At 43.8% G+C, this 27,036-nt stretch overlaps 1 protein-coding gene across 1 annotated transcript in view; it reads right to left on the reverse strand.

Moving 5' to 3' along the window:
- The window catches only part of LOC144509084 (SUMO-conjugating enzyme UBC9), a 53,058-nt gene extending 26,871 nt beyond the window's left edge, over positions 1-26,187 (reverse strand). The window contains exons 1-3 of the mRNA XM_078237420.1: positions 25,905-26,187; positions 7,365-7,419; positions 1,133-1,218 (exon numbers count right to left, since the gene is read on the reverse strand). Of these exons, the coding sequence (XP_078093546.1) occupies positions 1,133-1,198 (66 nt within the window). The 5' untranslated portion in view covers positions 1,199-1,218; positions 7,365-7,419; positions 25,905-26,187. The remainder of the gene's footprint in view (positions 1-1,132; positions 1,219-7,364; positions 7,420-25,904) is intronic.
- Positions 26,188-27,036: the final 849 nt, after the last annotated feature.

Genomic DNA, 27,036 nt, shown 5'->3' on the forward strand with positions numbered 1-27,036 from the left:
AATTCAACTCAAAGCAGCTGAGCAAGCGCAGATATTTCTGACAAAAAATAAAAACCCTTGATCAGATCGGATCGGGTCATCCAGACTCAAAATGCTGGCTCTATTCTCTCTCTGCAGATCATAGAAACCCTACAGTACAGAAAGAGGCCATTCAGCCCATCGAGTCTGCACCAACCACAATCCCACCCAGGCCCTACCCCCATATCCCTCTAACCTACGCCTCCCAGGACACTAAGGGGCAATTTTAGCATGGCCAATCAACCTAACCCGCACATCTTTGGACTGTGGGAGGAAACCGGAGCACCCGGAGGAAACCCACGCAGACACGAGGAGAACGTGCGAACTCCACACAGACAGTGACCCAAGCCGGGAATCGAACCCAGGTCCCTGGAGCTGTGAGGCAGCAGTGCTAACCACTGTGCTACCGTGCCGCCCTGATGCTGTCAGACCTGCTGAGTTTCGCCAGTATTTTGTATTTTAGATTCCAGCATCCACAGTATTTTGCCGTCATAAAAATCCTTATCCCTAGGATATTCTGCATTTTTAGCTGAGAAGGGCAGCAGGAAAGTGACCACTTTGATCTTGTACTGGTAGCACAGCAGTTTTCCCGAAGCAAAAAAATAAATCAGCCAAAGCAAGCAGCAATACCAATTTAAATTTGGAACGAGACAGAGAAAAGAGAAGTACACTTAGCTGAGATAGCAAACCACTTGGATTACTGATTCAACTATGCTGCAATTATCAGGCAGGCAAGCTTTTAGGAAGCAATGGCCTCTTTCAGTGCTGTATTCTGCTAGAGTTGAACTGTAGCCTTCAAAAGGGAAATAATAAAGAGAGAAAAATATTGCAGGGATTCAGGACAAGATCAAGAATTCGATGGGTCAAACAGCCACCTCCTGCGCTGTATACTAATTCATGATTCTAAGTGTCAGATAGATTTGCACTTTCCACTACGATGTGTGCTCTGCAGTCAACACTCGAACGATTCAAGCAAACATTGGTAAAACTTGCACAATAATTCAGAAGTCAAGCCTGGCGACCAAGGCTTGCAATCCTCTAAAGGATTATTCCACTTCTTGATATAAATATTCCTGAAGGAGTGGCCGACGTTGCTGCCAAAAAGTATACTTACGAAAGGATGATCCTTTCTCCAGGCTTTCCTTTCTTGCGCAAGTCGACTCAAAGCAATTCCGGACATAGTTTTACTTCAACAGTCCCCTGCAGAATAAATAAGCAATTAGCCATAGCTTTCACGAATCCATCCACCCGGGGCACCGGGGCAGTGTCTCAGGTCAAGGGGTGAATCATTTCGGACGGAGACGAGGAGAAATTTCTGCACTCGGTCAGGAATATTTGGAATGCTCTTCCCCAAGGGCGTTGCAGATGCTCTGTCACTGGTATACTTAAGTCAGAGATTTTTTTGGTCTCAGGGAAACGAGGGACATGCCAAAAGGGTAGGAAAGTGGACATGAGGCAGGAGGCCAGCCATGATTGTACTGAATGATGGAGCAGACTCTACAGGCTGTCTATTTTTTATGTACTTTATTGCCCAGAATTTTAACTCTTTCCTGTGCTCTCACTGGGATTTCAGTAAAGTACAAATGGCAGGTAGTTGAATTTGTCTTTTTTTAAAAAAAAATACCTGTCCTGAAGGAGCTCTTTGGGGAATAACAAAACAATTGCCTGATTCCTTCTCCCAAGCTTGCACTGTGCCTTTGTGCAAGAGGACAACAGCTACAGGTCAGTCACTGATACTGATAACAAGCGCCGGAGCAACTAAGGCAACAAGTTAAAAGCAAAATATACAAAAGCATAACCTTAAAAAAATGCATGAGTAAAAGGTGACCTTTCCCATTGTATACACAAATCAACTTCAATCCACACCCCCCCCCCCCCCCCCCCCAAGGAAAAAATCTTTCATATAAAATCATGAGTGGCAAAAATGAAAGAGTGAACGACGAGCTAAAACATCATGAAGTTAAAGATGAGAATGAAGAACTCCGATCTGATACTTGGAGTGAGAAGCAACTCCGTAAATCGCTCCAAAATATAAAAAGAGTAGGCCATTCGGCCTTGCTCCACCATTCATTCTGATCAAATTCAATATCCCGATCCCATCTTCCCTCCATATCCCTTGAGCCCCCAAGAGCTATTTCTAATTTCTTCTTAAAATCACACAACATTTTGGCCTCAACCGCTTGCTGTGGTAGTGAATTCCACACATTCACCACTCTCTGGATGAAGAAATTTCTCCTCACGGCAGTCCGATCCTCAAATTATGACCCCTAGTTCCGGACTCCCCCACCATCAGAAACATCGTTTTTTTAAATCTACCTTGTCATAGAAACTTAACATTAGACATGCCCCCTCTCTAAATGCCAATGAATATAACGGAGAAATATCAAGCAGCCTCATGTCACAAGAGCAAAGTCAAATGTCAACTCAAGCCCACTCTCCGCAGTAGGAACGATGCAAAAGTCACTGCAGCTTTCAAAAAACTAAACAGGTATTCCACTAAAACCAAGAGAAATAGATAAACCAAACGTTAAAATTTAAAATCATGATCCACCACTTGTTCTTTGTGACAGTATGAAATTACTTTTTGCTCAAAGTTCTACTGATCTGTCTGGAAATACGCAGCAGGTCTGGCAGCATGTGTGGAGAGAGAAATAGAGCTAAACATTTCAATTTGATGACCATTCAAGATCACTGACCTGAAAGCACCAACGTCACTTCTGTCTGCACAGATTCTGCTAGAACTCAGTATTCCTAGTGTTTTCAGTTTTAAGTTTCAGATTCCAGCATCTGCAACATTTTGCTTTTGTCTGAAATTTCCATACGTGCAAATTCCACACCCTCTGTCCCTCTCTACTTTCCATCCGATCGCACATGCACCCTCCCCAGAAAGTGCAATGCCCCACACGCTCCACTCCATTGTGAATTGTTGGTTTTGTCTTGTGTTTATCCACTCAAAAGAAAACCCCTGCATTGCCACTTTCCTCCCGTTTTATAGCACCCAACATTTAAGGACTGTGTTTCCGGATGTATCACAGCTTGGTCTGGGCTCCTGCTCTGACCAAGACCGCTAGAAACTACAAAAGGTCATGAACATAGCCCGGTCCATCATGCAAACCAGCCTCCCATCCAGTGACTCCGTCTACACTTCCCGCTGCCCTGGAAAAGCAGCCAGCATAATCAAGGACCCCACATACCCCGGACATTCTCTCTTCCACCAGGAAAAAGGTACAAAGGTCTGAGGTCACGTGCCAACTGACTCAAGAACGGTTTCTTCCCTGCTGCCACCAGACTTTTAAATGGATCTACCTTATATTGAGCTGATCATTCTCTACATCCTAGCTGTGACTGTAACACTACATTCTGCACCCTCTCCCCTATGTACTCTATGAACTGTATGCTTTGTCTGTACAGCGTGCAAGAAACAATACCTTTCACTGTATACGTGGCAATAAGTCATAGCTTAAAAAATCAAATCTATGGTAGCTGCATCGATTTAAGGTGAAATTGGCAAGCAGCTGTCAGAGCAGGTCTATGTTTGAAATCTGAATGGCCCACACTGACCAAGATCTATAACTGCACACTGTTTATAATTCCAGAGGCACTTTATGATTGTATTGCCATTCAAACTTGAACAAAAACTTAACAGGATAAATTTACAGACTCAATGCACAAAGGATGAAACACCACTCAGCATTGGAACTTGGCCAAGTTTTGTTACAAGTCTAAACCCAATGTGGTGTCCAAACAGGAGGTTTTAATTTGAAAGGTCATCTTCGTAGCCTTGCATTAGACCGTAAGACATAGGAGCAGAAGTAGGCCATTCGGCTCAGAGTCTGCGCCACCATTCAATGAGATGATGACTGATCTGATGTGATAATCCTCAGCTCCACTTTCCCGCCTTATCCCCTGACTGATTAAAAATCTGTCCATCTCAACCTTGAGCCATACTTAATGGCCCAGCCTCTACAGCGCTCGGCAGCAAGTATTCCACAGATTCCCTATCTGCTTGAGAGAAGAAATTCCTTCTCATCTGTCTTAAACGGGCGACTCCTTTTCTCTGAGATTATACCCCCTGGTCCTATATTCTCTCAGAAGGGGGAAGAACCCCACTGCATCTACCCCATCAGCCCCATGAGAATCCTGTATATCTCAATAAGGTCGCCTCTCATTCTTCCAAAGGGTACAGGCCCAACCACTCATAGGAAAATTCCTCCATACCCAGGATCAACCTCGTGAAGCTTCTCTGGACTGCCTCCAATGCATCTTTCATTAGGTAAGGGGACCAAAGCTGTTCACAGCATCCCAGGTGTGGTTTTTTATAGTTTAGTAAGTAGTCTCACAACACCAGGTTAAAGTCCAACAGGTTTATTTAGTAGCACGAGCTTTCGGAGCGTTGCCCCTTCATCAGGTGAGTGCCTCTCACCTGATGAAGGGGCAGAGCTCCGAAAACTCGTGCTACCAACTAAACCTGTTGGACTTTAACCTGGTGTTGTGAGACTACTTACTATGCCTACCTCAGTCCAACGCCGGCAACTCCACATCTTGTATAGTTTAGCAAGACTTCCCTGTTTCACAGAGCATAAAAAGTAACAGCCAACATTCCATTTACATATTGAACTTGCAAGCTAGCTTTCTGTTATGTACAAGGACCCCAAAATCCCTCTGTGCTGCAGTTTTTCTCCATTTAAATGCTTAACTCCTTTATTCTTCCTACCAAAGCACATGATCTCACAATTTCATACGTCACATCGGCCATGTTTTTGCCCACTCACTTAACCTATCTACATCCCTCTGGATACTGCCATCCTCACCACATGCCTTCCCACCTATTTGTGTCATGAATAAACCTGGCAATCGTACATTCACTTCCCTCCAAGTCATTTGTCAATAATTTTGGCTCCAGCACTGGTCCCTGTGGCATGTCACAAGTTACAGGTTGCCATCCTAAAAATGTTCCCCTCATCCCAACTTTTTGTCTTCTATGAGTCAGCCAATCCATGTCAGGTGAGAAAATATTAAAAATAAAAAAGTTTTATTTCAAGGATAAATAAATGAAACAAGCGTAATCCCCAGAAAAGGGGCAATTGGAACCATAAAAACTGCCAAATGATCCACAATTGTGCTGTGATCTGGTAGACAATTCATATTAATCCAAGCTGAAAGGATGGGCAGTTAACCATGGACACAAGTGCATCAGTCCAACTGCCAGGAGCTCTACAACTCAATCCTCAGAGGAGTGACCAGGTTCCCACCTGCAGCTGAAATCTAGCTGTGTGGTGAACTTGTGGGAGAAAGCTACTTCCCCTGTTCTGCCTCCACCCAAGCTCCCCTTTATCCCACGGCCACAGTAAAGCACAAGGAAATGAACCAAGTCGCTATATACTTGAGCAGCAGTAAAAGTTCCACATGTTTTGTCGTTCAGGAATCAAACTAAGGCGAGAACTTACACCAACACAAAATGATTACAGAACCACAAAACTGGTGATGATCCACCAGGTTTTCAGAAAAATCTCAAAACAGGGCTCCCAAACCTCTTTAAATATTTAAATTGATCTAATTTGCAGGTACACCTAAAACAATGAGGATCAATCTGACGGCAGTAGCTTAGACTCACTGCCAATTTGTATAGTTGCGCCCCTCAAAAATACAATTGAAATGCATATCAATTTCCAGCTCAGTGTGCTCAAATATCTTTTGCTGAAGCTGTCAGGATGTTGGATTAAGCCTACCAATGTATATTGAGTAAACACCCCAATTTAGTAGAAAATTGAGGGGTAGGGATTCAAGGGGATAGATGTCATCATAGAAACCCTACAGTGCAGGAGGCGGCCATTTGGCCCATCGAGTCTGCACCGACCACAATCCCACCCAGGCCCTACCCCCATACCCCTACATATTAACCCGCTATTCCCTCGAACCTACACATCTCAGTACACCAAGGGGCAATTTTTAGCATGGCCAATCAACCTAACCCGCACATCTTTGGACTGTGGGAGGAAACCGGAGCACCCGGAGGAAACCCACGCAGACACGAGGAGAATGTGCAAACTCCACACAGACATTGACCCAAGCCGGGAATCGAACCCAGGTCCCTGGAGCTGTGAAGCAGCAGTGCTAACCACTGTGCTACCGTGCCGCCTAAATGTGGAGGAACCTTTTCTTCTTATGGGGAGGTACGGCACAAAGTTGGAGTACTGTGTACAGTTTTGGTCTCCTTACTTGAGAAAGGATATACTGGCACTGGAGGGGGTGCAGAGGAAATTCATTAGATTGATTCCGGAGTTGAGAGGGTTGGCTTATGAGGAGAGACTGGGGCTATACTCATTGGACTTCAGAAGAGTGAGGGGAGATCTTATAGAAACATAAGGTTACGAAGGGAATAGATACGATAGAAGCAGGGAAGTTGTTTCCACTAGAGGGTAAAACTAGAATTAGGGGGCATGGCCTCAAAATAAGGGGGAGCAGATTTAGAACTGAGTTGAGGAAGAACTTCTTCACACAAAGGGTTGTGAACCTGTGGAATTCTCTGCCCAGTGAAGCAGTTGAGGCTACCTCATTGAATGTTTTGAAGGCAAGGATAGATAAATTTTTGAACAGTAAAGGAATTAAGGGTTATGGTGAGCGGGCAGGTATGTGGAGCTGAGTCCATGAAAAGATCAGCCATGATCTTATTGAATGGCGGGGCAGGCTCGAGGGGCCAGATGACCTACTCCTGCTCCTAGCTCTTATGTTCCAGAGTGTGGAATCAGGAAGCAACTCTTCACAAAAAAAATAGGAATCTGGAACTCTCCCAAAAGGGTATGGATGCTGGATCAACTGAAATTTTTAAAAATTCATTTTACAGAATGCTGGGTAAGTCAGCACTTATTGCCCATTGCTGATTACTCTCGAGAAGGTGGTGGTGAGCTGCCTTCTTGAACCCCTGTGGTACAGGCACACTCGCAGTGCTGCTAAATTGTATTTTTGTTGGGTGTCGCCAGGGGGATGTGCAAAAGTACTGTAAATAGAGATAACACAGGTTAACCATGATCTGACTGAACAGGAGCTGAATGTCTTTCAGTCCCAAGTCATAGAGCCAGTGGACCTCAAACAGAGCGAATAGAGAACAGGATATTTTACAGTGTTCAGGTATCTGTGGGCTTTGATAGCGTTTTCCAGGAAAATTCTCATTTATTTGTTGCAAGACACAAAACTGCAAACGATAGAAATACGCAGCAAGTCAATCAGCATCTGAACAGAGATTAATATTCTGGATAGTGCTGCATGATCAATCTGAAATGTTCACTCAAATACAGTACAATTAATTAATAAATAACATGAGAGAGAAATGTTACCAAGTTCTGTACCTTCAAGTTGGTTGTGGGAACCTTAGTGTTTTCTCGTCACCACACGCTCTCAGTCCTGTGTACGGAAGATCAAAAGAAAAGCAAAAATAGGAATGTGAAGGCTGGACATTAGTTGTCATCTTTAAACATTTTCTCACAGAAAAAAGTTACATTTAAAGTACAGGTGCCAATCTTACTCTCGAAACCCAGGGCGATGCCTCAAAGTGAGGAGCATGGTTAGAATTTGATTATTGTCACATGTATTAGTATACAGTGAAAAGTATTGTTTCTTGCACGCTGTGCAAAGCATACCATTCATAGAGAAGGAAAGGCGCGCAAAATGTAGTGTTACAGTCGTAGCTAGGGTACAGAGAAAGATCAACTTAATGTGAGGTAGGTCCATTCAAAAGCTTGATGGCAGCAGGGAAGAAGCTGTTCTCAAGTTGGTTGGTACATTGTCCTCCGTCTTTTTCCCCGACAGAAGGTGGAAGAGAGAATGTCCGGGGTGCGTGGGGTCCTTGATTATGCTGGCTATTTTGCCGAGGCAGCGGGAAGTGTAGACAGTGTCAATGGACAGGAAGCTGGTTTGAGTGATGGACTCAGGCTTCGTTCACGACCCTTTGTAGTTTCTTGCGGTCTTGGGCAGAGCAGTAGCTGTACTAAGTTGTGATACAACCAGAAAGAATGCTTTCTATGGGGCATCTGTTAAAGTTGGAAAGAGTTGGAATGGACATGTCAAATTTCCTTAGTCTTCTGAGAAAGTAGAGGCGTTGGTGGGCTTTGTTAACTGTAGGGTCGGCATGGAGGGACCAGGACAGTTTGTACATGATCTGGACACTTAAAAACCTAAAGTTATCTGCCATTTCTACTTCGTCCCCATTGATGTAGACGGGGACATGTTCTCCACTATGCTTCCTGAAGTTGATGATAATCTCCTTCGTTTTGTTGACATTGAGGGAGAGATTATTGTTGTCGCATCAGTTCACCAGATTCTCTATCTCATTCCGGTACTCCGTCTCATCGTTTGAGATGCAACCCACTATGGTGGTGTCGTCAGCAAACTTGAAAATCGAGTTGGAGGGGAATTTGGCCACACAGTCATAAATGTGTGAGTATAGTAAGGGGCTGAGGATGCAGCCTTGTGGGCACCGGTGTTGAGGATGATTGAGGTGGTGGTGTTGTTGCCCATCCTTACTGATTGTAGTCTGTGGGTTAGGAAGTTCAGGATCCAGTCACAGAGGGAGGAGCCAAGCCCCAGAGTTTGGAGATGAATTTCATGGGGATAATGGTGTGGAAGGCTGAGCTGCAGTCAATAAATCAGAGTCTGACATAGGTCTTTGTTATCTAGGTGTTCCAGGAAGTTTCCAAAAGAAATGTCCTTAACATGGAAGATTGCAAGAGCAGAGGATGTTTTGCCATAGGAAGTGGTGTTAGGCAGAGCTCACTCAGTTTTAAGGGAACAGAAGACTTACAGGGTTAATATCCTGAGGTTAAACTACAGGAGTCCTTTCCCCAAGAACTACTGATAACTGCCAAACCAATAAAATGCAAATAGTTACCTATGCAGCTCTGAACTCACAGGATATTCTATCATTACACAATTTCTTCCCAGACCCACCATTCAAGATGACTGTGGAGTAAATCACTTATTCAGCTTTCCCTTAAGCATGGGCTAACATTCTTTAATCAAGACTCAGATGTCTAAGAACTACTGTGCAAAGCACCTCAGCAAAAAGCAACCAGAAGCAACTAGACAAAAGGTGGTTAGAGTACAAATGCAAGTGGGGAACAAAAACCACAGTTTTTGGTTCAAACTCCAAACAATAATGGTTCCTGGTTTATTTTACCTTTAATTATTTCCACACAGCCTTAAAGGTGTGAACTACTTTTAACTATTTTCCTACTAACAATTTGATAGGTAAACATCCCAGAGCTCAAGAAGGTACTTAGTTCAATTCCTTGCATGCCTCAGAGTTAGTGACCTCAGTCGAACATATACCACAAGTTAGTTTCAATGCTCCCAAGTCAAGTGGAGGAAAAGGCAGGCATGCAGCAAATATTTTGCTTCCTGGCTATTGTTTAGTGACCTCTTCCAGAAAGTGTACAGGAGATGTCAGAGGATGATAGGTTCAGACCCAGCTGTGCAACTATCCTCATGTTACCAAAGGGCTGTTACCCCAATGAGCCAGTACCTTCAAGAGGAGGAGGCGGCTCAAGATTTAAAGCACAAATTGCATTCAAAGCACCCACAAAACTCAATTTATTGCAACTCATCCTATTAAAGGGCGACACGGTGGCACAGTGGTTAGCACTGCTGCCTCAGCGCCAGGGACCCGGGATCAATGCCAGCCTCAGTTCACGGTCTGTGTGGAGTTTACACATTCTCCCCGTGTCTGTGTGGGTTTCCTCCGGCTGCTCAGGTTTCCTCCCACAGTCCAAAGATATGCGGGTTAGGCGGGCATTAGTATCAGGGTAAAGTGGGGTTATGGGAATAGGGCCTGGGTGGCATTGTGGTCGGTGCAGACTCAATGGGCCCAATGGTCTCCTTCTGCACTGTAGGGATTCTATGAGAATCATAAACGAACATTAAGAGACTGTGCTGTTTCAACCTTTGTTCAATTAAATATTGAAGGCACTTTTCCCATTTCTTTAAATAAGGCAATTCTGAAGATTCCCAATCCAGAGGTGGAGAAACAAAAGACAGAAATGTTACTTGTGCCGCAATGTGTGCCTGTGCCCATGAAAAAAAATATTTTTCCAATTGTCCCCTGGTTCCTCAGAAGATTATAAAACGTTGCCTGTATATTCCAATGCTGGCTCCTAGCACCCAGGATAATATTCTATTCAACAAAATAAGAATTCTACTGTAAATTAAGCTCAGCTAATCCAAATGGCACGTGCATGGTTTGAAATAAAAACAAACATTTACAGGTTCTCTCTCAGAGACCGGAGTACAACCTCCGCTAACACTCCAGTGCGGTACTCTGAAGGAAGTGCTTCACTGTCAGAGGTGTTTTATTTCAGATGAGCCTTCAGCCAAGTTCCCCTCAGGTGGGACATAAAAATTCCTTGGCATCGAAGTGCAGCTGGGGAGGCTACACCCACCTCACTTCCCCGCAAGTGTTTTGGCCAATACTTCCTTCTCTACATTGACACCACAATTAACTGAATTGGCCATTTATCTGGTGTTTTTCTTGTGTGCAAAAAGTTGGGTGCCACCTTTCACAGGAACAGAAGGCCATTCAGACGATCAAGCCCGCTCTGCATTAAACTACTCCTGCTTTTTGTTCCTATGTTAAAGTTTGTAAAGTTTATTTATTAGTGTCACAAGTAGGCTTACATTAACACTGCAACGAAGTTACTGTGAAAATTCCCTAGTCGCCAACACTCCGGCACCTGTTCGGGTACACTGAGGGAGAATTTAGCACAGCCAATGCACCCTAACCCGCACGTCTTTTGGAGTAGGCCATTCGAGCCTGCTCCACCATTCATTTTGATCGAATTCAATATCCTGATCCCTCCTTGATCCCCAAGAGCTGTATCCAATTTATTCTTGAAACCACACAACGTTTTAGCCTCAACTACTTTCTGTGGTAGTGAATTCCACACATTCACCACTCTCTGGGGTGAAGAAATTTCTCCTCACCTCAGTTCTAAAAGGTTTACCCCTTTATCCTCAAACTATGACCCCTAGTTCTCAACTCCATATCATAGCTGATCAGTGCTGAAATTGCAATTTACCCATGTTTGATCCATAAATCGCTCAGAAAACAACCTAACAATTTGAACAAGGGTAAGCAACACAACCTTTTCACACGTGCAAGGAAACCTGGGTAAAAACAGGTAAAACCTCTGCTTTTTGAGATCGGATAGTGGAAAAAAAACGTTTAAAAATCACTGAAGGAAAACTTTTTTAAAAATCGACTTCATTCAGAAGTCAGTACTAGAGTTATTCTTTTCACAACAGGTCACAAACATCTGGGGACAGGCTCGATGGAACCAGTAAGGTAGTCTCCTGACTTTTTTAAAACACATTTCTGGGTCTTGGGGAATTTTTCACCTCTTTCACATTACAGAGCTGTGAAGAGTGGTGGTCAGCACTTGGGTCATAAATTTCCAGCCACCTTGTGCGAGACAAACCTGATGAACCGACGTTCCCTTTTTAGCCCAACAATTCAGTTTTCTAATTCCAATTTTAAGTTTTAATTACAGTTTGCAACCCCTTCCAATATTTAACACAGCAAGAGACTGCAGCACGTGTACTGGTAATTAATATATGGATGACTGTCAATATGTTTAAGCCTTCAGAACAGTGTTTTACTATAAACCGAGCAGACTTCAGCAATCTCAGAAATTTATATAGAGGGGGAAGACACATCTGTAGGCCATTTATGCTTTCAAGCCTGCTCCAGCATTCAACGAGATCATGGCTCAACTCCATATACCCAACTCTGCCCCATATAGAAACTAAAAGCCAGAGGCGGCCATTCGGCCCTTCGAGCCTGTTCCGACACTTTTTGATCATGGCTGATCATCAAATTCAATATCCTGTTCCCCCTCACCCCCATATCCCTTGATCCCTTTAGCACCAAGAGCTATATCTAATTTCTTCTTGAAACCACACAACATTTTGGCCTCAATTACTTTCTGCGGTAGTGAATTCCACACATTCACCATCCTCTGGGTGAAGGAATTTCTCCTCAGCTCTAAAAGGTTTACCCCTTATCCTCAAATTATGTTCCCTAGTTCTGGACTCCCCCCCCCCCCCCCAACACCAGGAATATTCTTTCTGAATCTACCCTATCTAACCCCGCTAGCATTTTAAGTTTCTATAAGATCCCCTCTCACTCTTCTAAACTCCAATGAATATAATCCTAACCAACTTAATCTCTCCTCATATGACAGAACTGCCATTCCAGGAATGAGCCTGTTAAACCTTCGCTGTACTCCCTCTATAGCTAGGACATCCTTCCTCAGATAAGGACACCAAAACCACCCACAATATTTCAGATCTGGCCTCACCAACGCCTTATACAATTGCAGCAAAACATCCCTATCCTCAAATCCTCTCGCTATGAAGGCCAACATACCATTTGCCTTTACTGCCTGCTGTAACTGCGCGCTTACTTTCAGTGACTGATGCACAAGGACTCCAAAGTCTCCTTAATACTGTTGGATAACAAATACAGATTGGCTGATTTTAAATTAACAAGTGGCCTAGCATTGAAATTTCCAAACTTCTACCATCCTTTGTTTGCAAATGTTTCCCAATTTCACCCCCGAAAAGGTCTGGCTAATTTTCAGATAAATTGGAATATTTACTAAATGGTGAGAAACTTGGGACTGTATGGAGCAAAGATATTGAGTACAAAGAATAAGTTTCCCTTCATATAGCACCTTTCATGACCTCCCCTCAGAACATCCCAAAGCACCTCACAGACAATCAAGTACTTTTGAGTTGAAGTCACTATTGTAATGGAAACAAAGTCGTCTTTTTGTGCACAGGAGGGTCCCGAAGGCAGCAATATGATAATGGCCTAATAATCTGAATAATATTGGTCGAGAGATAAACATTGGTGCTAGGGATAACACTCCTGTTCTTTTTAGAACAGGGTTTTCAATTTTGGATATGGTACCTCAAGGAGGGTGTATTGGTCTTGGAATGGGTGCTGTGCAGATTTACCAGAACGATACTGGAACTTAAAAGGGTTAAGCTACAAGCATCAAAATACATTTTATTTATTAGTCACAAGTAGGCTTACATTAACACTGCAATGAAGTTACTGTGAAAATCCCCTAGTCGCCACGCTCTGGCGCCTGCTCGGGTACACTGAGGGAGAATATCGGAGCACCTGGAGGAAACCCACGCAGACATGGGGAGAATGTGAAACTCCACACAGAGTGACCCAAGCCAGGAATCGAACCCAGGCCCCTGGAGCTGTGAGGCAGTAGTGCTAACCACTGTGCCGCCCTGGAGTGATCCAATCAAGGTGGCAAATACGTTCAGAAGATTTGATTAGAAAAAGAGGGAGTTATTTCAGCTGGCGTGGGAAGAAAGAAGAGGGGACATAAACTTCAAATTAAAGCTAAGCCATTAAGGAGCATTCTTTCATATTCAGGGCAATAGTAATTTGGAACTCTAGCCAAAAGGCTAAGAGAATGTTACAGCAGTTGGATCTTTCAAGATTGAGATTGCTAAGATTTTATTAGGCAGCAGTAGCAACGTATATGGAGCAAAACTAGGAAGTCGAAATGAAGGAGATAGCCGTGATCTAATTGAATGGCAGGGCAGGCCTGAGAGGCTAAATGGTCTACACCTATACCTCGTATAGGTGGCCCACCAGGAGATTCCTGAACAAAGTCACATGAGCGCCTCAGTGCAGCTGATGTCATGAGGTAAACAAACAGAAAATGCTGGAAAATCTCAGCTGGTCTGACAGCATCTGTGGAGAGAGTACAGCCATTGTTGAGTCAGGAGGACCCTTCATCAGAACTCCTTCTGACTCAAAACGTTGGCTCTATTCTCTCGATGTGGAGATGCCGGCGTTGGACTGGGGTAAACACAGGAAGAGTTTTAACAACGCCAGGTTAAAGTCCAACAGGTTTATTTGGTAGCAAATGCCATTAGCTTTCGGAGCGCGGCTCCTTCATCAGATGGAGTGGATATCTGCTCTCAAACAGGGCATACAGAGACACAAAATCAAGTTACTGAATTCTTACACTATTCTCTCTCCACAGATGTTGTCAGACCTGCTGAGATTTTCTAGCATTTTCGGTTTCAGATTCCAGTATCCACAGAATTTTGCTTTTATCTTTGATGTTACGAGGGGTCCTTGCAATGGAGTGTATACTGGGTCAGAAACTTAACTCATGGTCAAATAAAACACAGATTGCAATTTTTGCTTAGCCTAAAACAATGATGGGGTAACAGATACAATCAGCAGCATGGATACAGCTCATTCAAGACCGGTTAGCAAGCAAGCAGTCTGACAATACAATGGCAGCAGAAGTGTTGAGGGGTAGAGTTAATGCATACATGTGGAAGCTGAACTTGTGTTTTTTGATTTATATTATCAAACCATCGTTAGAGTTCAGTCAAATCTCAATTTGCTTCTCTCACTCTAAACTCCAATGAATACAATCCTAACCGACTTAATCTCTCCTCATATAACAGGCCTACCATCTCAGGAATCAGTCTGGTAAACCTTCGCTGTACTCCCTCTATAGCAAGGATATCCTTCCTCAGATAACACCACCAAAACTGCACACAATATTCCAGATGTGGCCTCACCAATGCCTTATACAATTGCAGCAAAACATCCCTATCCTCAAATCCTCACTATGAAGGCCAACATACAAACTTGAGGGGTGCAGCAAACATTAAGGATGATACCAATTGACTGCAACAGGACATCAGGTGTCAGAATGGCCAGATAGAGAAGTGCAAGGTGAATGCATTTTGCTGGAAGGGGTGAGAAGCAATACAAATTTAATGGCACTGTCCTCAAGGGTGCGCATGGACAGAGGGACCTCGCTAACAACTCTACTGGGATCTGTGTGCTTGAGCTGTACGGTGTGTGGGATCCGAGGCTTCATCAATAGATCTTACAATGCAGAAGGAGGCCATTTGACCCATCAAGTCTGCACCGACCACAATCCGACCCTAGGCCCTATCCCCATGCATTTACCCTAGCTAACCCCTCTGATACCAAGGGACAACATAGCATGGAAAATCCACCTAATCCACACATCTTTGGACTGTGGGAAGAAACCGGAGCACCCGGAGGAAACCCATGCAGACACGGGGAGAACTTGCAAACTCCACACAGACAGTGACCCAAGCCAGGAATTGAACCCGGGTCCCTGGTGTCGTGAGGCAGCAGTGCTGACCACTGTGCCACCGTAGATGTAGAGGACAAAAGAAGGGAAGTCATACTGAATCTCTGTAAAGCTCTGGTGAGATCACAACTAGACTATCGTGCCCAGTTCTGGTCACCACACTTTTATGAAGGATATGAGGTACTCAAGAAGATGCCAAGAACATTTACCAGATTGTCCAGGAATGAGGGGTTTTAGCGACAAGGTTAGCTTAGAGAAGCTGGATTTTTTTCCCCAAGAAAAACAAGAAATGAAGGTTTTCTTTTAAAGAAGTGTAGAGGATAACGGGTTAGGATAGGATAGACAAAAGCTGTTCCCATTAGATGCAAGTATAATGTCTGGGGATTACAGATTTAAGGTGTTGGACAAGAGATGCAGGAAGGATATGAGAAAGTTTTTTAAAAAATAACAAGTGGTAATGACCAGGAAGTCGTTGGCTACAAGGGTGATGTAAGCAGAGACAAAAAAATTATTTCAAAAAGGAAATTGGACAGGCATTCAAAGGAAATCAACTTGCAGGATTACAGGGATACAGGAATGGGACTTACTGGAATGTGCCAGAGAGCCAGCATGGACTCTATGGGTTGAATGGCCTTTCACACCATAATGATTCACGGCTGCAGATGAGGAGGAAGAGGAGGGTGCAATAGACAGATCTTTGGAAGACAAGAGAAACAGTACAGGATGGGAAGAGAAGCAAGCCATGGCTGGAACAAAGCAAGGGAAATCCCATTGAGTTGAACATAATTAAGTGAACATAGTGCCCACAGTAAACTGGCAAACTTTAAATTGCAAAGAACTCCAGGAGAATGATCAATGCATTTTACAAGATGTTACACAAGTCCTACAAATTGAAACTTTGCTCACGATTTGAGACTAACCTCTCATACTTCCCCAAGTTGACGTGAAACATATTTCTTTCTAGTTTGAGCTGTGATGTTTTTATTGGACCCACTTTCACAGAATTCAACACACACCATGTTGAGTTGCATTTTCACAGGAAATTCAAATTGCTATTCAGTGTACCTACCCCATTGAACATTAGTCTACTCCATCATGGTGTCACAGACTACGTCATGGTACCACAGGCATAGGGGACTAAATGGCCTTCACGACTGGTAAACATAGCACCAGAGCTGGCATGCATGACCCAATTACATACTGCTTTTAGCTAGCTCAACTTAGTTGAAAGTAGCATCTTGAGCAAATTAGTGCCTCTACCAGCGCACATTTCAAAATCTGCTGAACTAATCCCCAGGGGCAGTGTTAGTTTTAAGGTCCACTGAATTGGTCACATCAAATTAAAAACTCATATTATTAGGTATCCCCACCCTAAAGAGCTTCAGAAAAATTCCTCCACCCATCCTGCTCCCAGTTCCCTGCCAATAACACGAGTCAGTTTTTTTTCCCATTGCTACAGAAAAGTGACTGCCCTCTGCTCATTGTTCCCCTCGAATGGGCTGACCAATAAATAGGTGGAAAAAATAAAATCATAGTAGCAGCATGCGTATTAATCTTCATCAATACTCAGCATCAGGATGGTGGATTCTGTCGAGCCAGAAAACTTGGGACACTATTCAATTTGCAGCTTTATCTAATCAGAAGTTATTTTTACGTAAAAGCAAAGCTTCTCAAATCCAAGACACAACCAATTATTTTCTTGCTAACCAGGGCCATGTTTATTTCCAGCTTTGACCAAGCTTTCAAATGAGGTCCCTCAAATCCAAAGATGGTATCTCATGTCTTTCTCAATCGCCTTTCCCACAATCAGATTTGATTTATTCTTGTCACATGTATTGAGATACAGTGAAAAGTATTGTTTCTTGCGCGCTATACAGACAAAGCATAACCTTCATAGAGTACATAGGGGAGAAGGATAGGAAAGGGTGCAGAATGTAGTGTTACAGTCACAGCTAGGGTGTAGAGAATGATCAGCTTAATATATCTTAATCTTTGGATAAAGCTTTGATTTGCTTTATTGTCATATGTATTAACAGTGAAAAGTATTGTTTCTTGCGCATTATACAGACTAAATATACCGTTCATAGAGAAGGAAACGAGAGAGTGCAGAATGTAGTGTTACAGTCATAGCTAGGGTGTAGAGCAAGATAAAAAAAGAGTTAGAATAAAGTTTTAGAAGCATAGAACAAGAGTAAAAGATAGAATTAGAAGGTATGCTGGGCGCAGCTTTCAAGAAGTCGCCTCGCTCCGCCGCCATCTTGGAACTTGAAAGCTCCAGGGTACTGCATTGGGAGGCACTAAAGAACACAGACCATGTCCCTCAAAGCTCCTGATTTCCTTCAAACTAACTTGGGGTTGTGTGGGGAAGGAAATGAAACGCAACTGTAAGTTGTCTATAAACAGAGTTACACAGCAGTATTGAAAGCAGCATTGCCCGTCTAGACTGATCAATAGGGCAGCACAGGCAGGAAAGAGAGGGGATAAAGTTAAAACATTTAACCTCCAGTTGAAAGTCAGAATTCTTCCATCTTCAATTTTAATTTATGGTACATATCCCCTTCAATTAAATAAAAATTAATGAGTGAACATGAAATGATGTTAGGTACCAATCCATAGCCATCAGCAGTTGGTCTATTTGGAGGCCTGGATAATTATCATTAGGCTACCTGATTTCAGGGAGGGAATCTGGGCCCAATCTATCCTCATTTGGGCGGCGATGGCCGAGTGGTATTAATCGCTAGACTATTAATCCAGAAACTCAGCTAATGATCATGGACCTGGGTTCAAATCCCGCCACGGCAGATGGTGGAATTTGAATTCAATTTTTTTTAAAATCTGAAATTAAGAATCTACTGATGACCATGAAACTATTGTCAGAAAAACCCATCTGGGTCACTAATGTCCTTTAGAGAAGGAAATCTGCCGTCCTTACCCGGTCTGGCCTACATGTGACTCCAGAGCCACAGCAATGTGGTTGACTCTCAATTGCCCTCGGGCAACTAGAGATGGGCAATAAATGCTGGCCCAGCCAGCGACGCCCATGTTCCATGAATGAATTTTTAAAAATTCAATATCCACTTCAGCAGGAGATCAGTTTAAAAAGTTTATTTAGTGTCACAAATAGGCTTACATTAACACGGCAATGAAGTTACTGTGAAAATCCCCTAGTCGCCACACTCCGGCGCCTGTTCGGGTACACGGAGGGAGAATTTAGCACGGCCAACGCACCTAACCAGCACGTCTTTCAGACTGTGGGAGGAAACCGGAGCACCCGGAGGAAACCCACGCAGACACAGGGGAGAACGTGCAGACTCCACACAGACAGTGACCCAAGCCAGGAATCGAACCTGGCTCCCTGGTGCTGTGAGGCAGCAGTGCTAACCACTGTGCTACCAATTACCTAGAGAAAAATAGTGCTCAGTGGAGAACAATTATTAAATTTCCACTCCCTAGCCTGGATACTGTGACACCCCCATCTGAAATCAGCTTGCGGAGCCCAAGATTGAGCCTGGGAACCTCCTGCTCCTCACTACTCAGTGAAAACATCAACTTACAGCATTGTGGTGGGAGTTCTTAAAAAGTCCATTTAAATTTCTCCTCCCCCATTATGTTTGTGCTGCTTCACAATCACCTTGAAGCTTCCATAACTAAAGTTCTACTGTCAATTTTGGAAACTGTTGAATGAAACATTCCTACAGGCAGAGCAACTGACTACATCTAAAGGTTGCCAAACTCAGGTTTCCAGGCTCAAGTCCTCAGGCAAGCAAACTCTGCCCGGATCAAGTCAGAATCACACAGCAACTGTAGAATCTTGGTCGACAAGAACATTTTCTGCACTATTTTTCTTTAGGTAGTTGGCGATGTCTGTCATGTGGAGCTGAGCCCAACAATCCAGCCCTCGAGGTCCACAGAACTATTTGCGTTTCCATTATTCATGTATTGGTTTGTTTTGTGTGAGCTTTCAGCATTATTTGCCACAAATGGTAGGTAAAACAGTCATCTGAACTTCTGGTGTCAGTTAATCTCAGGCAGGTAGCCTCAGGACTCGACAGAAGAGAAGAAAACAAATCACTAGGATCCAATGATCTCTGCTAGTCTGCTGCACATGTGCTTAATTGAAGACAGATGTGCTGGTACCTACAGCTGAATAGCCTGCCAACACTCACTAGTCTCAAAGTGCAGCACCTGGCCAAAAAGCTCTGCAGGCAGACAGCTTAGGCACAGTCAACATCTTGGGCCCAAGGGAGAAAAATTGGGATCAACTTAGACACTTCATGTTTAAATGCTTGGATGCGATTGCGAGACTCATTTTAAAAATCAAGGTCCTAATCATATGAGAATTGCCTGGAAGAGAACACCTCTCATCTACTTACAAACTAAATAGATTCCTTTGAGGTTACTACATATAGGTCAATGCAAGAAACGCTGTGAACATAATGGGGTTGGCCAATCATTTCCCATCCTCAGAGATGGGAGTACTCAGCCTGACTGCTAGCTTAAAGCTAAAACGTTCACTCCTAAATGGGAATAAGGGTGAAACTGATAATGCTAGATAGTAAACTTTAAACAGTATTTCACAACTTCCCTGATGCAACAAAGTCAGTAAGAAGTCTCACAACACCAGGTTAAAGTCCAACAGGTTTATTTGGTAGCAAAAGCCACGAGCTTTTGGAGCGCTGCTCCTTCGTCAGGCAAGTGGTCAGGACTTACCTGACAAAGGAGCGACACTACGAAAGCTAGTGGCTTTTGCTACCGAATAAACCTGTTGGACTTTAACCTGGTGTTGTGAGACTTCTTACTGTGTTTACCCCAGTCCAACGCCGGCATCTCCACATCATGGCAACAAAGTCATACAGACCACAAAGTTCCAGGCTTAATTCCTCATCTACCGGGACTTAATTGACGTTAACTGGAAAAGGAGTGAAGGCAAAACGATTTAGCAAACGACTACAGCTGCAGATGCCTCCAGCCAAGCTGCTCCGGTCCAGTTACACTAATTACATCTACCAAAGTGGAAAACTGTTCAGGTGTGTCGCATCCACAAAAAGCCCAATGCAAAGGAAGGCACCAGTGCTAAGTAGTACTTACTCACCAATAGATGTTCCCAAACTGGGGTCTGCAGACCCCCAGGGGTCTGTGAAGGGTCTCCAGGGGGTCTGCAAAGCTGGAGGCCACCAGGTAACCAGCAAACGTTGATTTGAACACGCAAAGTTTGAAAAGAATTAGAGAAATCAAATAGGCCAGGACAAGGCCTCTTGGAGCACTGGATGCTGATAGGCTGACTAATTGGGGTTCTGAGCCTCTCAACATTTTGAAAAATCCAGTGTTAAATGCTCAATTTGCATTCTGCCAAGACCACTTGATTCCAAAGCTGCGCTCAGAGTCTTTGCCCATAGATAGCTGAATTCCAGAAGTGAAAGCAAGAATGACTACATCAAGGCAGCATGTGAGTGACTGTGGTGTTAAGGGGCCCCGGGGAGAGAAGAAGAGAGAGAGAAACTTCATTGGAGGTCAAATCTTCTCAGCCCAGAACATTACTGAAGGTCCACAGGTCAACATCAGAGGTCCAACTACCTTCAGCTGCTCCAATGACCTGCTTGCCATCGTAAGATTAGAAGGCAGGTGTTCACTGGTGACTGCATGGTGCTCCGTTCCAGCCACAGCTCCTCAAGTGAAGCAGTCTGTGCCCACATCAGCAAGATCCCGGGCAACATTCAGGCTTTGGCTGATGAATGGCAAATAACATTCATAACCACACAAATGTTGACATCGACCATCCCTAATAATTAACAGAATCTAACCCACCTTTGATATTCAACATGATCAAATCTCCCACTACTCTTGGGATCATTGTTGACCAGAAACTGAACTGAATCAGCCATATAAACATTAACTGCAGAGATCAGCAGCTGGGATTATGTGGCAAGTGACTCATCTTGACTCCCCAAAGCCTGTCCACCATCTACTAGGCACAAGTCAAAAGTGTAATGGAAAACCATTTGTTCAGGCTCTAGGGGCCGAATGGCCTGTTCCTAATTCATATGTCACATGCCTGGATGAATACAGCACGGACACAAGAAAGTGGATACCATCTCTGTCAAAACAGACCATTTCATTGACACTCCATTTACTACCTTAAACATTCACTCCCTCCACCACCGAAAGTGTGGCAGTAGTGTGTAGCATCTACAAGATGCACTGCAGTAATTCACCAAGGCTCCTTCGCCAGCATCTTCAACATCCACAGCCACATAGAAGGCCAAGGACAGCAAGTGCAAGGGAACACACCACCCCCACTTGGAAATCTATCACTGCCCCATAGCTCTGGAACTTCCCACGTAACTATACCGTGGGAATCACAAACTGCAGCAACTCACCCCCGTCTTGGAGAGCATTTAGGGGTGGGAAATAAATGCTGACCTTGCCAGGGGCTCCCACAGCAAAGGGACAAGGATGGAGGTCAGGCCCAGCTGACCTTTCCTCCATAGTCCAAGAGCCTGTTAAAATCACCGTCCCGAGTAACTACTTTGAAAATCTTCAGTTCCATAGTGGCAGGGAGAGAAGTAGGACAAAAGTCTGGCCTCCCCAACGTTCAAGAGGTTTGCCAGAAATGGTCAGTCTTAATTGCCATCTCTGTCTAGAACACGTGTAGGCATCGGGAGAGAACAGGTTCAATCTTTATCCTGAAAAATTATGGACATTATGATCCCTGTAAAGACCACTGACATGAAAGAACCAACTTTCCAACAACCCCAACAGAAGAAACCAATGGACAAGGTTTCACTTTAAGACTTTTAGTGTAACAAACCAAAGAATTAACAGGAAAATTCTACTCAGTAGAAACTATAAACTACGTTTTAAGTAGCTAATGCAAGGATAAATCTTGTGGATTTCTTAGGACAGGCTCTTGGCATGTATTTGTCACTATGTGGAGTCCCCATGTTTCTCACAACCAATTTCCTCCAGTAGAGTCCAACCACACTTCATCATGTAGGCTCCGATCCTCAAGTCACTTCTGACAATCACTTTACTCCATCCAAGTTCCATGGATCAAATTATCACCTCTTTCACTCGGGTCATAGCAATCCTGATGGTTTAGCTATCCCAGAGGCACCTTCATTCAACAACACCCCGGCACGTAGTCCAGCTCCTCAATGTGCCTGAATGGTTTCCACAGCTTTTTTTGGTTTCAAACTTTTCAGCTGGCTCCCACACCAAGAATCTGCATCCGTTCTCCTTCGACTGAAAACATTTTGAATCGCACTAGTACTGGCAAGTTGGAATCACATCTCCCAACTTGGTTATTCTTCCCAATTAGCTTCTGCTTCATTAGCAACCAAGACACAGGTTTTTTTCTCAGGGGCAGCACGGCGGCAAAGTGGTTAGCACTGCTGCCTCACAGGGACCCAGGTCACTGTCTGTGTGGAGTTTGCACATTCTCCCCACGTCTGCGTGGGTTTCCTCCCACACTCCATTGATGTGCAGGTTAGGTAAACTAGCCATGCTAATTGACCCAAGTATCAGGGGATTAGCAGGGTAATTGTGTGGGGTTATGGGAATAGGGCCTCAGTGGGATTGTGGTTGGTGCAGACTCGATGGGCCGAATGGCCTCCTTCTGCACTGTAGGGATTCCATGATCTAAGCCTGATGTTACAGCCAAGAAATCCAATTAACAAACTTGCCCCCCCCACCCCACCCCACCCCCCACCCCCCACCCCAAGAAAACAGGACATTTGTGTTTCAGCTTCAGCTGGAGATAGTCTCAAAAAATATAGGCATGTTGAAAATGTTTTACATGCATTTATGAAGATAGACAAGTCTACGAGAGAGCAAGTAATAAATAGGATTTATTGGGATGCAATGGAGAAAGTGGGAGGATGCTAGCGTGGAGCATAAATATAAGCAGAGCACTGTTGGATCAAATCCCAGTTTGAGTCAGTGTGCGTGGAATTTGCACATTCTCCCCATGTCTGCGTGGGTTTCCTCCGGGTGCTCCAGTTTCCTCCCACAGTCCAAAGATGTGCGGGTTAGGTGGATTGGCCATGCTAAATTGCCCCTTAGTGTCAGGGGGACTAGCTAGGGTAAATGCATGGGGTTATAGGGATAGGGTGGGATTGTGGCCGGTGCAGGCTCAATGGGCCAAATGGCCTCCTTCTGCACGGTGGGGATTCTATGATTCAAATGGACTGTTGCTATAAAATTCTCCTCAATCCATGGAGTCAATGTAAAATAAGAGGGTCAATATCTGGACTGAAACCTTCATCTGAATATTAACAGCATTCATCTCCTATACACACACACATTAAATACAAATCATTTTTCAAAGTTAACTTGAACACAGTACTTTTGCCACTCACTTCTAATAGAATCACTGCAAACTAATTTTACTTTAGAATCACAGATCCTTTCTGTAACAGTATTCCAATAAACATCACATTTTCAAAACACTGCCCTGCCAAACATCTCCCACATGCACACTTTCTACTCTGCTCAATACTGGAGTAGACACGACAATGATCTAGTAAGCACGGTACCACATTTGATCCAGAGAGAGCAAGACATCATGCTACCTGACCCCCTTGCTTTCAAAAATTGAAGTTACCCAAGTTTTGAAAAACAGATGATGGAAGCACAAAACATAGCAACACAAAAGTATCCTCACCTCTTCCAACAAATAACCTAAGATGTACCATGGATTGGCCATGCTAAATTGCCCCCAAGTGTGAGGGGAACTAGTAAAAGGTAATATATGTGGGGTTAAGGGGTAGGACCTGGGTGGGATTGTCATTGGTGCAGTCTCGATGGGCCAAATGGCCTCCTTCTGCACTGTAGGGATTCTATGAAATAAGCCAAATTGTATACCGTATGGCACTCGATTAAAATAGTTTCCAATTTCTACTTTAAATTCACATTTAGAAACCAGTAATCAAAAGCCTCCAATTCAAGTTACTACCACAGTTTGACTTATTACTGTCACATGTATTAATATAGTGAAAAGTATTGTTTCATGCCTGCTACACAGACAAGGCATACCATACATAGGAAGGGAGAGTGCAGAGTTGCAGTCATAGCAAGGGTGTAGAGAAAGATCAACTTAATGAAGCATTGTTAGAAAGTTTAAAAGAGTTAGAATAAAGTTTTAGAAGCATAGAGCGAGTGTAAAAGGTAGAATTAGAAAGTGCGCTGGGCACAGCTTGCAAGAAGTCGCCTCACTTGACTAAAGCATGCGTTGATAAAGTAAACACTTTGTGAAAGATGACTATTTTCTTTAAATGAAAAGAAGTCTACATTGACCTATTCCCTTTTAAAATGATCGAGCACATACAGACACTTGGAATAGAGGCTAGGTGAGTGTGTATGTGTACCTACAGATTTACAACACCCAGAATAAAAAGGATGAGTGACAGTGTGCACCTATACATCTACAGGAAAATATTAGATTTACAACATCTGGAATAAAAGAATGTGTATCTAAATATAAGCATCTTCAGGAAAATATTAGATTTATAACACCTGGGAAAAGAGAGGATGGGGGTGTGTGCGCGTGTACCTATATACCATATGCATCTGAAGTAAAAACTTAAGATTTATAACATCTAAAATAAAGATGAGTGCATGCACCCAAATATCACACACATCTACCAGGAAGATTAGATTTACAACACCTAAAATTAAAAAAATGATGTGTACATACCTATAGATCACACACATATACCAGAAAATATTAGATTTACAACACCTGGAATAAAGATGGGCGTGCGTACACAAACCTACATATCACACACACATCTACAGGAAAAGATTAGATTTACAACATCTGAAATAAAAATGATGGGTGAGTGTATCTATATATCTATTAGATATAAGATACACACATGGAAGTAATATCTATTAGATATAAATAATACATATCTGTTAGACATAAAGTTTATTAGTGTCACAAGTAGGCTTACATTAACAAGCTTACAATAATACATGTACGTATTATAGACACACGTGTGGGAATATCTATATGTGCACACATACACAATATATCTTAGATATATACACATGTATCCACAATATATTAGATATATACACACTATATGGGAGAATCTATATATATGGCCATGCATACACCTGTACACTATATTAGATATATACTCACATGCTGCGAGTATCTGAAACACGTGCATAAATACATCCTAAATATATACAGACATGTGTACACATATATATAAAGTTATATACACACATGTATATTTGGGAGTATCTATAACACGTGCATAAATACATCCTAAATATATACAGGCACATGTGCATACACACATTAGATATACACAAACATATATATGTGTGGAGTATCTATGTGCATGCATACACATATATATTTGGGAGTATCCCTAACATGTGCATAAATACATCCTAAATATATAGACACATGTGCACACATACATTAAGTTATATACACACATGTATATTTGGGAGTATCTATAATGTGTGCATAAATACACATTAAATATATGAGATATATATATACACACACACACGTGTAAATACATACAGGAGGTATGTGCATGCATACACATAAACACTGGCCTAGTTTGCGGCTCCCATAAAGCAGCATGCAGGATAGCTGCGGGGGGGGGGGGGGGGGGATGTAACTACTGATTAACATTTTATGAACCACGCCCTGTTATTGGAAAGGGGGGGGGGGTATGATGATCATGCAGCGCTGCTTACCTTCAGTGAGTGTTGTCGAGGGGGGGGGGGTTGGTGAAAGGGGTGTTTTTATTTCCTCTGCTGTTGCTGCTCTCTCTCTCTCTGTGTGTGTGCGTGTCTCTCTCTCTCTCTTTCCCCCCCCCCTGGCCTCTCTCTCCCCTCTTCATTCACATTCACTCACTCACTCTCTCACACACACACACACAGACAACAAGGGAAACGGGCCGGGCGGCAATATGGCGGCGCCAGGACCCCCACCCGCCCCGGGCCACCCCTCCTCCACCACCCTCCCCGTCAGGACCCCAGCCTGGCCGCCTAACCGCCTGAGAGGGGTGACAGAAACAAAAACCACTTCCGGTCCCCAATTCCACCAACCCCACACACACCCAATCCCATCAACAACAAAAAAGTGGGGGGGGGGGGGGGGGGGAAATCTCACCTTGGTGTTTTTGAAATCATTGCATTTTTTAAAAAAAAAATCCTTGGGGGGGGGGGAAAGAAATAAAAAAAAATAAGGGAAGAAAAGTAGGCGCGTGTTTCGCTACCTAAAAGATTCAGCCCCTCCCCCCCGGTGCCGGTTGGAACCGGTTCGATCCGGTCCCGATTTGAAAATAAAACCGTCTCCCCGGGCTCTTTTCCTCTCAGATTCGGCTCCATTTAGAATCACGGCGTTGGGGGCCAGGGGAAAGCAAATTGACCGCTCTCATATTTCCCTCCCGACTGAAGATTGTCCTCTTAAAGGGGCAGCGCCCCGGAATGTTCCAGAAGGCGCCACACATGGAGCTGCGATGACGTCATTGGCCCAACTCCATTGAACTTTTCTAGAAGGAGATTTGGGGGTGAGGCTCATGGGGAAGAAGGGTGTCAAACTTCCCCCCCCCCCCCCACACCCTCCCTTCATGTACACCCAGCCATTCATTTGGAGTGGAAGCCCCCCCCCCCCAAACCTGGAGGCCACTCAGCCCATCCATGCGCCCCTCCATGCCAGCCCCTTCCAGGCGTCCCGTCTTCTTGGGTGTGGGCCCCAATCCCCCGAGGGGGAAAAAAGGACAACTGGCATCGTCGTTCCTCTGGCCACCTCAGGACGTCCCCCAACCCCGCGTCGCTATTAATGAAATTCTTGCGAAGTGCGCAGTCACTTTTTATTTAAATT

This window comes from Mustelus asterias, chromosome 21 (assembly GCF_964213995.1).
Source record: "Mustelus asterias chromosome 21, sMusAst1.hap1.1, whole genome shotgun sequence".
NCBI classification, from domain to species: Eukaryota; Metazoa; Chordata; class Chondrichthyes; order Carcharhiniformes; family Triakidae; genus Mustelus; species Mustelus asterias.